Source organism: Myotis nattereri, assembly GCF_964212035.1.
Source record: "Myotis nattereri genome assembly, chromosome: 5".
Classification (NCBI taxonomy): Eukaryota; Metazoa; Chordata; class Mammalia; order Chiroptera; family Vespertilionidae; genus Myotis; species Myotis nattereri.
Window position 1 is genome coordinate 15,739,744 of NC_138080.1, and position 17,764 is coordinate 15,757,507.

The 17,764-nt window shown below is 59.6% G+C and overlaps 1 protein-coding gene across 4 annotated transcripts in view; it reads right to left on the reverse strand.

Moving 5' to 3' along the window:
* Positions 1–139: 139 nt before the first annotated feature.
* Positions 140–17,764, reverse strand: part of BMP1 (bone morphogenetic protein 1) — a 40,842-nt gene continuing 23,217 nt past the window's right edge. For all 4 annotated transcript variants that reach the window (XM_081091362.1, XM_081091361.1, XM_081091360.1 and 1 more), the window contains 11 exons: positions 16,548–16,664; positions 16,170–16,315; positions 15,848–16,043; positions 14,601–14,726; positions 12,652–12,812; positions 12,088–12,268; positions 8,261–8,386; positions 5,025–5,152; positions 4,430–4,643; positions 2,655–2,905; positions 140–807 (listed from right to left, as the gene is read on the reverse strand). In XM_081091362.1, coding sequence (XP_080947488.1) covers positions 673–807; positions 2,655–2,905; positions 4,430–4,643; positions 5,025–5,152; positions 8,261–8,386; positions 12,088–12,268; positions 12,652–12,812; positions 14,601–14,726; positions 15,848–16,043; positions 16,170–16,315; positions 16,548–16,664 — 1,781 coding nt within the window. In that variant the 3' untranslated portion in view covers positions 140–672. The remainder of the gene's footprint in view (positions 808–2,654; positions 2,906–4,429; positions 4,644–5,024; positions 5,153–8,260; positions 8,387–12,087; positions 12,269–12,651; positions 12,813–14,600; positions 14,727–15,847; positions 16,044–16,169; positions 16,316–16,547; positions 16,665–17,764) is intronic.

The following is a 17,764-nucleotide window of genomic DNA, read 5'->3' on the forward strand; positions in this document are numbered from 1 at the left end:
TAAATAGAAGGGAGGAAGGGCAGCCAGGGAGGCCAGATGTCCTGGCTATGGGCCACTCCAGCAAGCCTGCACATCTGGAATGAGACACCCCCACCCCCTCCCACCATGTCCCAGACAGCATTTGGCACAGGATACTGGCTGTAACACTTTCGGTTTATTGGCTGGGATGCCCTGGTGTGGCCGACCAGCCACTGGGCCTGAGAGAAGGCCTGTCTCCTTCCCCACCCTTCCCCTTCCGCTCCCCACTGTGCTCCCGTGGGACGCGTACGGAAACTCATGCCCCAGGAAACAGTGGGAAGTGGAGGCTCAAAATAAAACCAAGTGAGGCCGAGGAAGGGCCGGGACACGGATATTACAATGAAGATATGCACCAGCTATACACAATCCAGCACACAGAGGTGGGCAGGTGGGCAGGACAGGCAGGAGGGTCCCGCTGACAGACCCTCCCCCCACCGGCCGGCCCCCACAGAGGAATGGCCACTTCAAGTGTCTCAGTAAAAGCTCTGGCTCCCCGGCCCTGGGCCCTTGCTCAGGTAGGGCCAGCAGGGGAGGGATCTGGGGAAGTGGCTCATGAAGGAGTCCAAGTCCCTGCCTCCTGAGGACAGCGCATCCAGACCATCGGGGGGTGGGACGGGTGCTCCCACTGTCCGGTCCAGGTGACGGGGGCAGCGGTCACTTCCTGCTGTGCAGTGTGTCCTGGAACTTGGTGCTGGTGTAGCGCAGGTGGAAGCCTTTTTTGGTGATGGTGTCATCGGAGTGGAACCTCACCAGGACAGAGTCTCCCGCCGAGTACACCTCCTCAGGGGGCTGACGGAGGAAGGGGATGTGTGAGGCTGAGGACGGGCCCGGGCTGCGGTTTTCCCTCCCTAAGGCCCCCTGCTCTATGGAAGGCAGGTTCCGACTTCCACCAGGTCCCCCGACCCCTTGGAGCAGGAGACTCTTCTAGTGGCCGTTTAAGGGGTGCCTGGGGGAGGGGAGAAAGCAGGGGGCAGAGGAACTTGTCTTAAGTCCAGAGTAAAACGTCTATTCTCAACCCAGCTCTGTTACTAACTAGTTCGCTGTGAAGTTTTGGCAACGCACTACCTTTCTGGACCTTGCTTCCCGCAAGTACAAACAGGACCAACGGCTATCTGCTCTCTAAGCCTAAAAGGTCTGGGGGAGGGGCCACATGAGCAGGTGGCTGTGGAGGGTTCTGCAAAGGAAGCAGATTCTCTGAGTGGCTGCCTTCTTGCTGCCCAGCCGTCTCCTGGAGAAGACTGGACAGCTGGGTTCCCTGGACCTGGCTCGGCCAACCCCCAGCCCCCTCCCCCACTTCTGGCCATCGTCAACACCAGGTGATGCCCCTTCCCAGGCTCCTGCAGCCTCTCCTCACCTCTGTACAGACCCCCAGGGTGACAGCCACCCGTAAAGCATCAGCACACAGATGCCCTGCCCTGAAGGATCATTTCTTAGAACCTTAGGGACATTTCTGGCAACCATGCCAGGAAGCCCTGATGGGATTGGGCTCCTTCCCCAGGTCCCCACCTGCTAGTTTCTGTCTGTGGAAGTTTCTGGAAGAAGCCACCTAGGGCACCCGAATGTGCCAGATCAAGGAAGTGACAAAGGCCAAAGTGTATGAGGGGTGCCAGTTTGGCAGCCAGGGGACTCCCGAGCCTCTAGCAGGGCAGGCAAGGGGACTGTGTGCCCCGCTTCCCTCTCCACCTCCCCACCCCTCACCCTGCCCAGCCCTTGCCATTCAACAGGCTGAAGCTCTGCTGGAAAGGAGACTCGCCACAATGTTGGGTCCAGCAGCTGCTCCAGCTCTGGGAAGTTCACCCTTCCTGGGGCGCCCAGGTGACCTGGAGCACGGCCCTGAGAGGCGGGGACCAGGAGGTGATGGGAGGACAGTCTGGGTATGCGCATGAGGTGAATGCATGTGCAAATGTGTGTGTCTGTGTGTGTGTGGGGGGGGGCGGGTGTGGAAGGGCAGAGAAAGACAGCATTCTCTGAAGGAGGACAAGATTAAAAAAAGAGAGAGAGAAGGAGCCACAAGCTCTGACTGGGAGGAACATAGATCCACCTTTGTGGTTTTCCTGTGGCCTCAGTTAAAACCCTATCGAGCACACTCTTGCCACCGCCTCTAAAAGGCCAAGAAGTGGTGCTCAGGGCCTGGTTGGACAGCAGCAGCTCGGGAACCACTGGCCTCTCACCAAGAAGGGAAGCTGGCCATGCGAGAGAGGAGGGTGTTTTCGTGGCTCAGCCAGAACGGCTGGTCAGCACAGCTCGCTTAGGCGCTGGCCCCTGGCTCTGGCCCCCACCTCTGAGTCCTGGTGAGCTGCCTTGGGCTGGAGCAAGGGATGGGGTTGGGGCCTCCTCCTCCCCAGACGCAAGCTACGCTGGAGGCCCAACCAAATGGGTGCTGGGGAGGCTTGAGTCAGGGCAAGGCCCATCCCAGAGGCTGCAGGAACCTCTGTTTTGCCCTAAAAGGACCCGTTGTCCCGGGTGGGGATGGCCCAGCGCAGGGCAGGCCTCTGTCTGTGATCAGCCACCCAGCAGGTCTCTGGGCCCTGGCCAAGCGCCAGTAAATGCTGCCACCCACCATACCGGCACCCCATGCCTGCAGAGGCACTGGGCTGGCACCGGGCCACTGGACTGGGGCGAGAGTGGGACCTCACCCCGGAGCCGCAGTAGCGCCCCAGCCTGGGGGCTGTGCTGTCGTAGCCATCAAAGAGCTCCATGTAGTCGTAGCCACAGTCCGTCTCCTCTTCCACCTCGAAGGTCTGGAACACGAGCTCCACACCGTAGCCTTCCTCTGCCACGATGACCCACTCGCAGTCCACGCCCCCGGGGTAGTTGTTGTCGCCAAACTGGGCGTGGGAGTACAGATCCTTGGACTTCACCTCGGCTCGCACCTGGCCTCCGCACTCTGTGGGGACAAGATGGGCCATCACTCGCCGAGCTCGGCCGCGGCGGCCTGCACCCCACCACGCAGGCCTCCAGGCCGGCTGCAGGCCCTGCGAGGCCGCCTGGCTAGTGAGGGCTGGGTTTGGGCCTGGCTCAGGACTTGGCCCAGAGCATGGGGGCCGGGGGTGCACAGGGTGGGGCGGCTCAGAGCAGAGGCGTGGTGGAGGGCATGCTTGTTGAGAGGGGACATGGCTCAGTCCTCCAGTTGATGGATGTCATGGAAGAATGTGGGCCCTGCGCTGCCAGATTCTATTCTTAAGAGAGAATAGGATCATCCAGATTTTATGTGAAAACTCCTGATTTTTAAATGTTGGCTCACGTTTTTAAAAAACACAGTGTGGGCCAAGCCCTCTGACGGCCAGATGGGGTTCCGGGCCTCCAGCCTGCGACTTCTGTGCTGGGAGGGGAGAGAGCATGCAGGGCAGGGCCACGGGCAGCTACCTCCTCCGGACGCCCTCTGGCCTCCAGGACACCTGGTGCTCACCCTTCCCTGTGGGGTGGGGACGGGAGGGGGGGCACCTGGGGCAGGGACTGAGTTGAACGTATTGAGGGGGGACTGTGACACACCCGCTCTGGAGAGACCCCAGCAGGTGGCTGGAGACCCACAAGGAGCCTGCAAAGCCCCGATCCAACGCCCTGGGTCTGATGGACGTTCTAGGCCTCCCACGACTGGCCTCCAGGCTTTCTCTGCAGCCAATGCCCCCACTTCACTGCTGGCCTCACACATCCTTGCTCTGGACAAGCTGAGTGATCTGCTAGCACCTGTACCCACTCAGAGCGGCCTGGGCTGGGCTGGGCTCCCCCCTGTGACCCACCAGTCACACCCTGAGCGAGGTCCTTATCATGTTTTGTCTCCTGCTGTAATCACCTGCGCAGTCCGTCTCTCTCCTGGACTGCGAGTTTCTGGGGGTGAGTGGGGTGAAGGGCTCAGGTCTGAGGCATAACCATCGTTCCATAGCCTTCTTGCTCATGACCAGAGCTCGGTAAATGGTTGGTAAATAAACGAACAAATGAACACAGAGGAAGCCCTTCGAGGGCTGAGCTGTTCGTCTGCTTCATACGTTTTGTGACCCGCACTTAGAATGCTGCCTCATACATGTTACGTGTTAGTAAGCAGGTATTGAATGAATGAAGAGTGAATTTGGGGGCAAAGTTCAGTGTCCTCGCACTGGGAAATCTGGGGATTCCCTCCCCGACCCTGATTCCCTACCCCCTGTCGTCACTGCCCTCCGAAGGGCCACCTCCCCAGCCCCCAACCAGGACCTCCTCTTCCTCGCCCAGGAGGCTCCCTCTCTGCTCCCCTGGCCTAGTCCTCAGCACACACCGTCTCCCCAGCCAGGCCCAGGCTCGGTCTGTCTGCGCCTTCACAGGCTCTTTGTAAGCCCACCCGAGCCGGGCCTGCCTCTGAGACCGGGACCAGCAGAAGCCTCCAGAACACATGCTGGCGCTCGGGCCGGCTGCCCGGGCCGGGGGCAGGTGTCCTCACCTGTGGAATGGGCCGCCTGGAAGCCCTTCCGCTGGACGGAGTTGTCGGAGTAGAAGCGCAGGAACATGCGGCTGCCCGTGGCCACCACCGGCTCGGGCTTCTTGCTCCCACAGAAGCGGCCCAGAACCGGAGCCTTGGCGTCACGCCCGTCGTACACCTCCAGGTGGTCGTAGGCACACTCGGGCTGGGACTCGATGTCCATCTCCAGGAAGGTCTGGGGCATGGGAGCAGGACAGTGAGCTAGGAATGTGGTGGGGGCCAGTGGGGTGGGCAGCAGGTGGCTCCAAACTCAGGCCTCCTGACCCCTGCTCACAGAGTGGCCACAGTTGGTGGACGGCAGTGAGGGGGGATCCAGGAATGGGGTGATGGCAGGAATACCCCCAATGTACACTGAGGAAGGGCCTCTGTGGAGACCAGCCTGGGCTTCCCGCAGGATGGCAGCCCTGTGGGCTCAGCCAGGCCATCAGCCTGCAGCCTGCCCTGCTCTAGGCAGTAACTCTAAGTACCCAGGGCTTTGGAGCTGACAGGAAGGAGGTGGCGGCTTCGTGGCAGGGGGAGCAGGGTGCCTGTGCAGGCGGGGGTGTGGGCAGCTCACCAGCTTGACCCGGTGCCCGGGGGTGCTAGAGATAGCCCAGGTGCACTCCTTCTTGCTGGGATACTTGTCGGGCCAGTTGGGGCTGGTGATGGTGCCGCTGGTGGATGTCACCTTGTGGTCACAGCCGGCTGTGGGAGGTGAGTTAGGGGAAGGGAGTCACAGGAACCCCAATGCTTCAATGCCCCTCGGAAGCAAGGAAGCCACTCCCTCCCTCCTGCCTGCCTTCTTTCTCTTGCTTCCCACATAAAAGCTGACTGCACTTCTATCGCTTGTTCCCATTGTACCCACGCCCCGGGAAACCAAGCTGCTTGGTTCCAAGCGCAGCCGCACTGGCAGCATCCCTGGCACCACCCTCTCAGGCGCCCTGAGCAAACCCCTGGACCTTTGAGGCCACCTGGCCACACCTTCTCTGCCCTCTGAGACACTGGCATCCTCTGACCTCCTGCCACGCCTCCACAGTCAGAGAAGACTTTGGCACCTGACTCAGTTCGCTCCATCCCACTCCCGCTACCGCCGTCCGTGGTGATGTCAACAAACACGAGACGGTCCGCCCAATGCCCTGCCCTCAGCTCCACTGGGCCTTATCTCCGTCCTCCTGAGGTGACCTCACCCCAGCCTTTGCCATCACCACCGCGTCTCCAGGCTGCACTCACCACCCTCTCTGTGGCCCCTCCCGTCTCCCAGGGCATTCTCCTGTCCCCCTTCTTCAACTTTAGAGACCTCCACGCCGATCCCGCCAGTTTCTCCCAATACTCCTCCTTGTTGACTTCCTTCCCTATCCAGCTGGACTGCAGGCTGAGCCCCGACTGGTCAGCCACATGCCATCCTGCTGAACCATCTTGGAAAACCCCATCCGTGGCCCCTCAACTCGGTGGGCCCCAAACCACTGGATACTCTTGGATTTGTCCTTCACCAGCGCCATCTCTCACCTCCTCAGCAATGGCTCCGTTTAAACCTTCAGCCCTCTCCTCAACTCCCAGCTGACCCCCTCCCCTCCTGCCTCCCTGAGAAAGTCGGGGCCTCAACGATGAAGGACTTCAACCTCCCGACCCTACCTGCAAACTCACACCCCCCACCTCCACTTCCCCTCCTTCCCTGTCTCAGAGAAGGCGCCCCTCCTCTCGGGCAGGAATGATCTCCTTCTCTGACCTGGGGACCCTGGGAGCACACATTTCCCACCCTCCCTCTCTCTGCCAGCCTATGAGCCTTCCTGAGCTGTGCCCATCCTAAGCCAGCCCTCCCACGGCCAAGCCTCTCTCCTTCTCTGCTCAGCCAGCCTTCAAGACAGCTATCACCACCTCCTCACTGCTTGTGGCTCCTCGATCCCCTGCAGTCTGCTTTCTGCCTCTGAAAAGCGTGGCCTCACAAACAAATTTAAAAGCCGGTTCTCATTATTCATTACCATCCAATCTCACAGGCCCCTCTAGGAAAAGTGGGCAGAGGTAGACTGCTGGGCTGGGGAGGAGAAAGGGATGGGTGTGTGTATGGGGAGCGGAGGGGGGGCAGGGGAGGGCAGGCTGAATAGCTGTGCCTAGTCAGAGGCTCAAGATGCCTGCACGTTCGGGAGGACCTGGAGAAGAGCTGCACCTTGCAGGCGGGTGGAGGCAGGTGGAGCTCCTGGCCCTCCCAGCTGAGCTACGAGCTGTCTCATTACCACTCCAGGACTTTCCATGTCTGCAGGCACTGCCCTCCCCACCCTCCCCTGGTCCTCATGCCCTCAAACATGTCCTTGCACACCAGCTAGACTGCAGTCTCCTGGGCAGCAGGGGCTACAGAACCCTGCACAGCGCTGCACCCGCAGGGGGCACCCTCTGACTGATCTGTAATTAGCCCATCCTTTAAGCGAGTAAGGAACCATGTGCTTCTAAAGCGAATCAGAGCTACTGCATACAGGCCACCTTCCCAAGAATTTGAAACCCTCCCCAGCTATCTCGTTGATGTTGATGCTGAGGGTTCTTTAGCAAAACCCTCTTTTTCATGGAAGGTGCAAAGATAAAAACGCAGTTTGACAACATCAGAATTAGATCCCCTCTAGCTAAACGATGGGGGGGGGGTGGGGGGGGCAGGAGTCAGGCCTTCATATTTGGGGAGCCTGATGTGACCGGGTTGGAAGTCCTGGAGTGTCTGTTGGGTCGCTGTCGGGTGCTTGGATCCTGTTTATTCTGGCCAGCGGTTTGTTTGTACCTTGGTTGTCCATCTACTAATGGTGAGAAGAGGCATTTGCCAGCCGCTGTGCTAAGTGCACAGAGCAAGTTCCCTGAAGCTTAGTACCCTGCACAATAGGTACCATTTTCAAAAATCATCTCACGGGTGAGGAAACAGAAGCTCAGGGGGGTGAAGTGACTCACCCAGGCCACACAGACATTCAGTGGCAGAGGCAAGTCTGCGCTGTGCTGGGGTTAGTAAGTGCTAACAGGCGGGGGCCACAGTGGAGTGAGCGCCTTGGAGAAGGCCAGTGCCCAAAGGATGTCAAGGATGACGTGAGAGCTGTGTTCAAATATCTGTAGGGCTTCAGTTCCTGGGAGGCAGCGGCCCTGTTCTGAGTGTCCCCGGGGTCAGCAGTGTGACCCAAAACGGTGACATGCATGATGGTGCTGGCGATGAGCCAGGTGCTGCACGGAGCCTTCACAGCCTCACGCCTTTACAGGGCAGGTGCTGTCACCTCTACATGTCACAAGGAGAAACCGAGGTACAGGGAGAGGAAGGCATTGGCTCAGGGGCTCACAGCTGGCTGGCTGGCTGGCAGGACTGGGTCAGGCAGCCTGGCTCCAGTCTGTGTTCTTAACCGAGTCCCATCGCGCCTCTGCCAGAGGGAGGTCGTTACAAAAAGAAGGACCTGGACATGGATTTGAAGAAACACTAACTACGAAAACAGCCCAAAATGGAGCCTGGGGCAGCCGTGAGCTCCCTTTCCTGACACACAAGGAGAGCCCGGAAGCGCATGTGGCTTGGATGTGGCTGGGGCTGGGAAGACCTGTGCGCCAGGCACGGGTGACATGAGGTGACCCCAGGAGTCGCTCAGCTCTCTGAGTCTAAACACTGACCAGTGGGAAGGGCACCTCTGACCTGGTGCTCCCCAGCCTTCAGTCCTGCAAGTCCAGTTGCTGCGGGCATGGGAGGTGCCAGCTGGGCATGGGAGGTGCTGGCTGGGCATGGGAGGTGCCGGGCGGGCACGGGAGGTGCTGGGCGGGCAGGGGAGGTGCCCGGCGGGCCTGGCGCCGGCCCGGCTCGGTTACCTTCCTTGCAGTCGTGTTTGTTGTCGTGCAGGACGAAGCCGCTGCGGCACAGGCACTCGTAGCTGCCGAAGGTGTTGGCGCAGTCGTGCTGGCAGCCGCCGTTGTCCTTGGAGCACTCGTCCTTGTCTGCAGGGGAGCAAACAAGGGCAGACCCCGGGTCTGTGCAGGGCTGAGGTCCGGGCAGTCACCCCAGGGGAAGCGGGAGGCCTGGCTGGGCTTCCTCCCCCCGGGAGCTGGGGGGCGGGGGGGTGAGAGTTCAAGGCGATGACAGGGTCCGGCTGTGGGGAGAGAAAGTAGAAGTGGGGTGGAGGGAGGGCTGGGTCTGGAGCTGACCAGCATGGGGACCCTCTACCATTACCTGCTTACTGGACAGACGGACAAGTGGAAAAACAGACACACGGACAAGCAGACTGCAAGAGAAAGGAGCAGGACGCAGGGGTCCCTTTTTTACTTCACAACAGGAAATGTCACAGACACCATCAACATGGGAGGGTGTGGGGGTGGGGAAGGTCCCCTGTCCATGTGAGGGGGACGCGGGGGGGAGGAGAGCACCAGTTCTGTCCGGCCAGAGGGAGGCAGGCCGGAGTGGCAGAGCGGAGGTGGGGGTGGGCGGCTCGGGAGCCCCCAGCCCATTCTGTCCAAGGTGAGGTTCCTGAGTAACAAAGGGTCCGGGAGGCCTGGGGGGCCTCACTGGGGGGTCCGGTTTCTTTTCTGTACTCGGAATTTGAGCTGGTGGGGTCGTCCCCGAGGGGGCTGCAGAGCCGGCCTCTTTTCTGAAACGAGAGAGAGAGAAGGAGAAAAGGGACCGAGGGGGTGGAGGGTGGAGGGCAGGGATCAGACAGGGAGAGCAATGAAAACCAGACCCGGGCCTCGAGGCAGAGCCACGGGGCAGGCGGAAGGCAGGGGGCACACACATGCAGGAGGCCATGTCTGCGCAGCCAGGGCACCGAGGGGTGGCAGGTGGGAGGAGCACAGCGACAGGGATGGATGGATGGATGGATGGATGGATGGATGGATGGGGAGGAAGCCTGTGGCAGGGAGAAGGCCTGCAGGGCTGGGCACAAGGCCCGTGCACTGGGGGAGAGAAACAGTCTCAGGCAGAGGGGCTCAGTCCAAGGAAGGGGGTGGGGGGGGGGCTCAGGGAGAGCTCTGCTCTCTCACTCTGGATGCTGCAGCTACAGAGCATGTTAGACACACACCCACACCCACAGGCTCCCCTCATGATGTACTGTCGTCCCAACATGGCAGTACAGATACTGACCCACAGGCTCACACCTATGTGTGCACAGGATGCATGTCACACACAAACAGGGCAGACAGATACCACACGCGCGCACATTATCAGCCATCCACCCATCTGTGTACACGTGCACACAGAGATACACACTCAAGGGTGCCCACTGACACAGACACATGGTCACAGAGGCATGTGTCGGTCACACCCACATGTTCATGGTCACTCTGGGGACCACGTGCCTGGCACTGAGGCCGGCATTCAGGAAGGTGTGTGGACTGAATGGGCACCCAGAATTTCAGAGATGAACCCAAGGTAGAAAGATGCCTGTTGGCATTCACATGGCCAGTGGGGTCTGTGCCAAGGGGAGCCCTGTCTCTCTCAGGAGAGGGGCCCAGGGGCTGGAGCCCTGGCTCCCAGGACTTGCTTCTCCAATCCGTTCTCAGGTGGGCCAGACCCTTTGGGGCCTGCAGGAACCCAAGGCAAAGAGGTAGAGTCTCTTTGAAGGGCTCCTTCTCAGTTAGAACCTCACCGAGACCCTGACTGAGGGCCTGGGGAAGCTGCCTTTGCATCCGCCCCGCAGGAAAGTGGGGGTGATGGAGACCCGATGACCCTCATGGGGTGTCACTGAGGAACTCACCGGTGACTATGCTGGGAGCTCATGGACTGAGCAAAGATTTCTCTGAAATGTTTTGACCACACCTTCCTCGTATTTGCACCCCAAACACCCAGTATAGGGCCTGGCGGACAGTAGGGATAAAAAACACTTGCCCAGTGAATGAGTGAGTACGTGAATGGCTGAACGAATGAATGAGGGAAAAGTGAATCCTGAGGAAGACCTGCTCTCGCATCCCTGGGTAGGGCCCTGGCATGGTGGGGGTGGGGGTGGGGGTGGGCAGCCTCCCCTTGAAGCCAGGGGGGCAGGTCGCAGGAGGGGCAGGAGCAGGGGGGTGGACATGGGCCCAGACAAGAAGATGGCACTCACCCTCCAGTGCCAAATGCCCCGGAAGGTGGCTGAGATCAGACTGAAGTTCTTCAGGCTTTTTCTTCTCCTTCTTGGCTTAGAGTCTCCTCGCTCGGTGTCCCAAAAGTCCAAAGAGCCCCCCTCCTGGGTGGCCAGAGTCAGATGCCCCATGCCCTGAGGGCTGGACCTTGATGCCCACTGGTGAGGGTCCTTGGCTGGTTTCTTGTGGGATTGGGCAATACGCGCGCGCGCGCGCGTGTGTGTGTGTGTGTGTGTGTGCCCACATGTGTGTATGGGCATCTCTGTGCGGGACTGCGGGTGGGTGGGCACAGTGCCATGCCAGGGCAGGGCAGTAACCATGGGTGGAGAGCCCTGGGCTCTAGGCCTGACAGATGTGGTGTCAGTCCCCTCCCCCCTCCACGATTGGAGCGACAGAAGGGCAGGAAGAGACGAGAGTAAGCAGGTAATGGTTTCCGTGGGGCCAAGCCCACACCTGAGTAGGTGTTATGTCCCCTCAGCCCTCTGGTGAGCACCTCGTAGGAGTTCCAGGTAGGCGCAGGGAAGAAAGGGGTTTGCACTGAAAGGGGAGGGTCTCAGCAAGCCAGGGGCAGGGACTATGGGCACTTTAAGCAAAGCAGGGTGGCTGGCAGTGCCAAGCAGGGAACCAGTGCACAGGGGCAGTGCATGGCATCCAGGTGGGGCAGGCAGGGGTGCAGGGCGGCCACAGAGGGGCTGGAGGATGCAGGACCCTGGGCAAAGGAGGGGAGAAGGAAGGCAGCGTGGACAGGCCGTGGGCTTCCTGCCTTCCTGCCGCCCGTGCCCCACCCACCAGGTGTGCTGGGGGTGAGGACCCCCAGCTGCCCCCCACAAAACCCTCCCCCTGCCCTACACTGTCTGGGTCCCAGGTCTTACATGCCTCAGAAAGACCACCGGCCACCTCCCAGCCTGGCCCCAGAGTCAAGGGCAGAGGGATTAAGAAAGCAGGGAGAGGTCTCCTGGGACCCCTGGAGGTCAAGCTCAGAGGCTGGGCAGGGGCTGTGACTACCTTTTAGGTCACCTGAAGATGGGGCCATCAAGGGGACTCAACCCCAAGGCAACTCTCAATAAACTAACTAAATATATACAGATAGTACATAAGTAAATATAATAATATAATAAATAATTTTAAATGAATAATTAATCAAATAAATGCTGGCTGAACCTGAGTCCCTGACCTGCAGGCAGGGGGGAGAAAGGCTTTGGTGTTGGAGAGAGGGAGGCTGCTTCCTAGGCATGAACCCATCTGGAGCATGTAGGTCTGGTTAGCAGTCTGGCTACAGCCACCCTGTCCATGCAGATGCCCTCCTGCTCTCTGCTCGCAGCTCCTGTCCTCCAGCCACACTGAACCGCCTGTCCCCAGGGCCTGTCCGCTCTGACTCCTGACACCTGGCTCACCCTCTCCCTTCATTTCTGCATCCCTCTGTCCTGCCTGTGTCCTGCCCGGCCTCAGGTCAGGGCTCTGGAATAATGGGGTTCAGGGGGGACGGGCTGGCCTGGTGGTGGAGGGCCAGTGTGGGAGCAGGGACAGACCCTGCTGCAGGTACCAGCAGGAAGCAAGAGAGCGGCTTGGAGCTGGGGAGTCCATGTTACCTGAGAAGAAGTGGGCCTTGAAGCCCTTTTTGGAGACGGTGTTGTCGGACTTGAACTCCACGCGCATGTTGTTGTACTGGGAGGTGATGACCTCAGGCTTCTCAGAGCCACAGAACTTGCCGTGCAGCTTGGAGTCAGCTGTGAGTCCACTGCGCACCTCCACGAAATCGTACTTGCACACCTGCAGGGTAGTGCGGCTCCAGGCCCACCTCCTCCAGGAAGCCTCTCCTGACCACCCGGCCCAGGAGCCTTCCTGTTCTGTGGGTCCTTTCTCCTGCAGTTACCTGCTTTACCAAACCTAACAATTCAAATCGGTGCCACCCTGCTGCCATCAGATGGACCCAGCCCTGCCTCCCTCCACAGGCTTCCGGACCCCATGTCCTTCATTCCCACATGCCGTGGGCTCCGGGGTCTTCCCGCCTCCCCTGAGCGGCCCTGCTTCCCTGGCTCCCTCTCCCCTCTACATTCTGGGAGTATGTTTGTTTCAGAGGGTAGGAAGCAGGCATTGAGCCGAGTTCCCATGCCTCAGACCTTCCTCCGTCTCCTCAGCCCAGCAGCACTTACGTCATTGCCCTCGGTCTCGAAGAAGTCGAACTGCAGGGAGATACGGTACTGGGTGGGGGCCACCAGCTGCCAGATGCAGTTCTTGTTGGGCGGGTACTCCTTGGGCCAGCCCGGGCTGGTGATGGAGCCGTTGAGCTTGGTGAGGAATCCGCCACAGGCAGCTGGGGGCACAAGGGAGTGGCATCACCCTCCAGGGGTCCCCGCTCTAGGGAAGGGCACCCAACGTGAGCTGGGGTGCATTAAGGGTCAGGTGGGGGCCTCGGCCTGGTCTCTCTAGGACAGAGGGAAGGAGGCATGGGGTGGGGTCTGGGCACCTGCTGAGAGGGAGGAGAAAGAGCAAGGGGCTCAAGAAAGGCAGTGTTTGCCGAAACCGGTTTGGCTCAGTGGATAGAGCGTCGGCCTGCGGACTGAAAGGTCCCAGGTTCGATTCCGGTCAGGGGCATGTACCAGGGTTGCGGGCACATCCCCAGTAGGAGGTGTGCAGGAGGCAGCTGATCGATGTTTCTCTCTCATCGATGTTTCTAGCTCTCTATCTCTCTCCTTTCCTCTCTGTAAAAAATCAATAAAATATATATTAAAAAAAAAAAAAAGAAAGGCAGTGTCGGTGGGCAGTGAGGCCGGTGGGCAGTGAGGGCGGGTGGGCAGTGAGGGCGGGTGGGCAGTGAGGGCGGGTGGGCAGTGAGGCCGGGTGGGCAGTGAGGCCGGTGGGCAGTGAGGGCGGGTGGGCAGTGAGGGCGGGTGGGCAGTGAGGCCGGTGGGCAGTGAGGGCGGGTGGGCAGTGAGGCCGGTGGGCAGTGAGGTCGGTGGGCAGTGAGGGCGGGTGGGCAGTGAGGGCGGGTGGGCAGTGAGGTCGGTGAGGGCGGGTGGGCAGTGAGGGCCGGTGGGCAGTGAGGGCGGGTGGGCAGTGAGGGCGGGTGGGCAGTGAGGCCGGTGGGCAGTGAGGCCGGTGGGCAGTGAGGGCCGGTGGGCAGTGAGGCCGGTGGGCAGTGAGGGCGGGTGGGCAGTGAGGGCGGGTGGGCAGTGAGGCCGGTGGGCAGTGAGGCCGGTGGGCAGTGAGGGCGGGTGGGCAGTGAGGGCCGGTGGGCAGTGAGGGCGGGTGGGCAGTGAGGGCGGGTGGGCAGTGAGGCTGGTGGGCAGTGAGGGCGGGTGGGCAGTGAGGCCGGTGGGCAGTGAGGCCGGTGGGCAGTGAGGGCCGGTGGGCAGTGAGGGCGGGTGGGCAGTGAGGTCGGTGGGCAGTGAGGGCGGGTGGGCAGTGAGGTCGGTGGGCAGTGAGGGCGGTGGGCAGTGAGGGCGGGTGGGCAGTGAGGGCGGGTGGGCAGTGAGGTCGGTGGGCAGTGAGGCCGGGTGGGCAGTGAGGTCGGTGGGCAGTGAGGGCGGGTGGGCAGTGAGGGCGGGTGGGCAGTGAGGGCGGGTGGGCAGTGAGGCCGGTGGGCAGTGAGTGCGGGTGGGCAGTGAGGTCGGAGGGCAGTGAGGCCTGTGGGCAGTGAGGGCCGGGAGGAACCGGGAGGGCCTGCCCAGAGGTGAGCAGGGAGAAGCCACTCGACAAGACCAGGCTGAGCTGGAGCCCGTGAGCAGAGCGCCACCACCAGCCTCTCGGCGGCGTGTACAGGGAGAGGCTGAGGCTCAGAGCCTGCCCCAGGGCAGGGTTTCCAAATCGAGGATCATGACCTTCCCGTGGGTGATGAAATCAATCAGCAGGTCAAGATAAACATTTAAAAAACATAGTAAGAATGAAAAAAAACAACAACACAAAAAGCAGAGTACATCAGCCCTGGTAACAGCGTGTTCTGGGGATTAAATTATGAAATGTATTCCTTGTGCACGTGGTGAAGAAACTTCTAGGGAGTCCTCGCTGTTCCTGGAATGGTTCTGTCTGGGGCATGAGAGATCTGGCTGGACGGTTTGGGGTGAGGGAGGGGACAGTCATGGGGCGGTCTGGGGACACTCACCCTCACAGCGGCGCTTGTCAGGGGCCAGCTCGTACCCAGGGTCACAGCTGCACTTGTAGCTGCCCAGGGTGTTGAGGCACCGCTGCTCACAGCCCCCACGGTTGGGCCGAGAGCACTCGTCCACTTCTGCGGGTAGGAAGGAACGGGTATCAGTGACTCCCAGGAAAGAAGAGTCCCTCCTCCTCCTCCTGCTTGAGAGTCACATCCAGGGTCCTCAGGCTTCCTGTGATGTCCCCTAGCCCCATTCTACAGTGGGCAGTCGGTCGTGAGCCACTCAGCTGGGAGGCCGTGGCCTCCTGGCCGCACCCAGCTCTCCACGGCTGCTCAGGACCCACTCAGTCCCCAGGGGGTACTTCTCATGAGAGCCCCAAAGGGACAGGCAGTGCCCTGAAGCAGGGGCAGGGGACCTCACAGTCTTTTCTCTGACCACACCGTTTACCGGAGCCTCAGGCAGAACACCCTGTCCGAGGTCACATGGATGCCTCCTCCAGCTGCCCTGCTTCCTCCCTGAGCGCCAAGGTGCTTCCTGCCTCCTGTGCCCGCTGTACAAACTTCTGGGTGTTAGGGCAACGCCTGAATTGTCATTTCAATCCATAGTCGAGCACCTGCCACGGGTCAGCTACTTGCACTGGCTCTGTCATTTACTCAAGGAGGTATGCAGTTTTTCTGAGGGGCTGAGCTTTTCTCCCCATTTAGGCCATACATTCCAGGGCAGGGCGCTAGGTCTGTGTGTCCCTCTTTGCATTGAATGAGTGAATGAAGAAGGAATGAAGTCATCACAGCACTGTCTACAACAGCCAAGATGTGGATGGACACAGACTAACGGTCCATCAGCAATTGTGCCTGGGGTCAGCCATACTGTATTGTACAGTTAAAAATGTTCAGCGGGTAGCCAAGACCGGCTTGGCTCAGTGGATGGAGCGTCGGCCTGCGGACTGAGAGGTCCCGGGTTCGATTCTAGTCGGGGGCATGTGCCTGGGTTGCGGGCATATCCCCGGTGGGGGATGTGCAGGAGGCAGCTGGTCGATGTTTCTCTCTCATCGATGTTTCTAGCTCTCTATCTCTCTCCCTTCCTCTCTGTAAAAAATCAATAAAATATATTTTTAAAAAAAATGTTCAGCGGGTAGTTCACATGCTAAGAGTTCTTATCAAATAAAATAAAATTTAAAAAAAAAAATAAAAGAAGGAATGGAGAAGACTGATTGGCTGTGGAAGTGGGAGGGGGGAGGGACCGGGGAAGGCGGCACCTTTGAAAAAGTTGACAGCAAAACCGGCTTTGTTAATGGACCCGTCAGAGACGAACTTGAGCCAGAGGCGGCTGGACGTGCTCTTGATGTCATCAGGCTTCTCGTAGCCACAGTAGCGCCCGATGAGGGTGCTGCTCTCACTGTGCCCGTCGCGCACCTCCAGGTAGTCATAGGCGCAGCTGTCGTGGCGCTCAATCTGGGGGTCAGGGGCTCGGTCAGCAGAGGAGCTCTGGTGGCCAGCACCCAGCACCGGAGCCCGTGGAGAGGTGGGCGGTCCTGGGGGCAACTGGGGTGTGAGAGGGTCACAGGGTCTCTGACCTACCTCGAAGGACTGGAAGGTGAGGCCCACATGGAAGCCCTCGGACACCTGAATCCGCCAGATGCAGACTTTGCTGGGCCGGTAATCATCTGGGTAATTGGGCGACTGGATGTGGCCATTGTCCTTTTTCACATCTCCCCCACAGATGGCTTTGGGGACACAGGTGGGGGAAAAGGGAGGTCAGTGAGAATTCTCTGCCTTGCTTAGGAGTCCTTCTCCCCACTCCTCCGGCCCTTCCCACATCCCCCCAGCTTCCCAGGGCCCTCCTTCCCCTCCCAGCCAGTCCCATGGGATCTCTTCTGGTGCCAGGAGGGGGTGGTTCTAGAATGCCAGGGACCCCATATATCTGACCACCCACCACCCCATTTTCACCCTCAGTACCTTCATAGACTGCAAAGAAGCCCTTCCCGACCCAGTTGCTGCTGCTTCGGAATTCAACCCAGAGGCGGCTGTCGGTGGAGACGATAGGCTCGGGGAGTTTGCCCCCGCAGAAGCGGCCTGTGAAGATGGTGTGGGCAGAGGGGCAGTGAGGCCCGAACTGAGCCCCCCTCTCCTTCTCAATCCAGCCTGTCCCTCCGGAAGCCCCACCTCTCTGAGGGACGCAGGGCTTGGGCTCCGGTCTGCACCGGGCACACATTCCTAAGACCGCACACCCTCCAGGGGGCCTGTGCCTGGTCCGAGGGCCAGCTTGGCCTTGAAGAGCCAGAGAGAGACCTTCTAGAGCAGCGGTCGCCGACCTTTCGGACCTCACGGCCACCAGTGGTCCGCGGACCACCGGCTGGTGACTGCTGTTCTAGAGGATTTCACGCACTTGATTGAGGGATAAAGACAGGAGTCCTTTTCTGGGAGGAAAGGTGATTCCGCACAATAACCAACTGAACATGTGTTTTATTTACGTTTTTTCTTTTGTTTCTTTTTTTCTTATCCTGCCTCCTCTTCCCCCCCAGTATTTACATTTTCTAAAGAGCATATTACCATTGTTACTTATTTTTTCTTATTTGATCTCCATGTAAACAATAACCGAGAACCAAAACAGTTTTCCTTGTACGTTATAAAATGTGTCATTTGATTCAAAGCAGGCATTGCCACAGGACCCCAGATAAATCCCGGAATCCGGAGACTGCTCCCTTTGAAATAAAATCCGACAAGAACCCCCACCGGTGGATGAGGCTGCCCATCTGTGGGGTTCTTCACAGGCAGGGATCAACCAGGGATCTTCCTGGTAAGTGGGTGTTTCCCAGCTTTCAGCAAGGGACAGAGGGCGTTGAACTAGGAATGTAAGTTATGAAAATAAACGTCAGTCTTGGCAACGCTCACATGTCTGCAGGACAATGTGTCGTAATAACAGCTGCTTTAGGTAATGAATAAGAAGTCTCAAACGCCAGAGGCTGGGGGGAAGATACGTAAGCAAGGATTTGTCCGCCCGCTGGAGGCACGGGCTGTGGGACAAAGGTCCCAACGCTAACAACTGGTCCCGAGCGGCCTGGGGGCCCACCCACACTGGAGAGCAAATCTCACAGCTCCTCAGGCTGGGCGCCAAGACCGTCTCATTATGCCTCTCTTCAGCCTAACTCCTTATTTATTTATTTATTTATTTA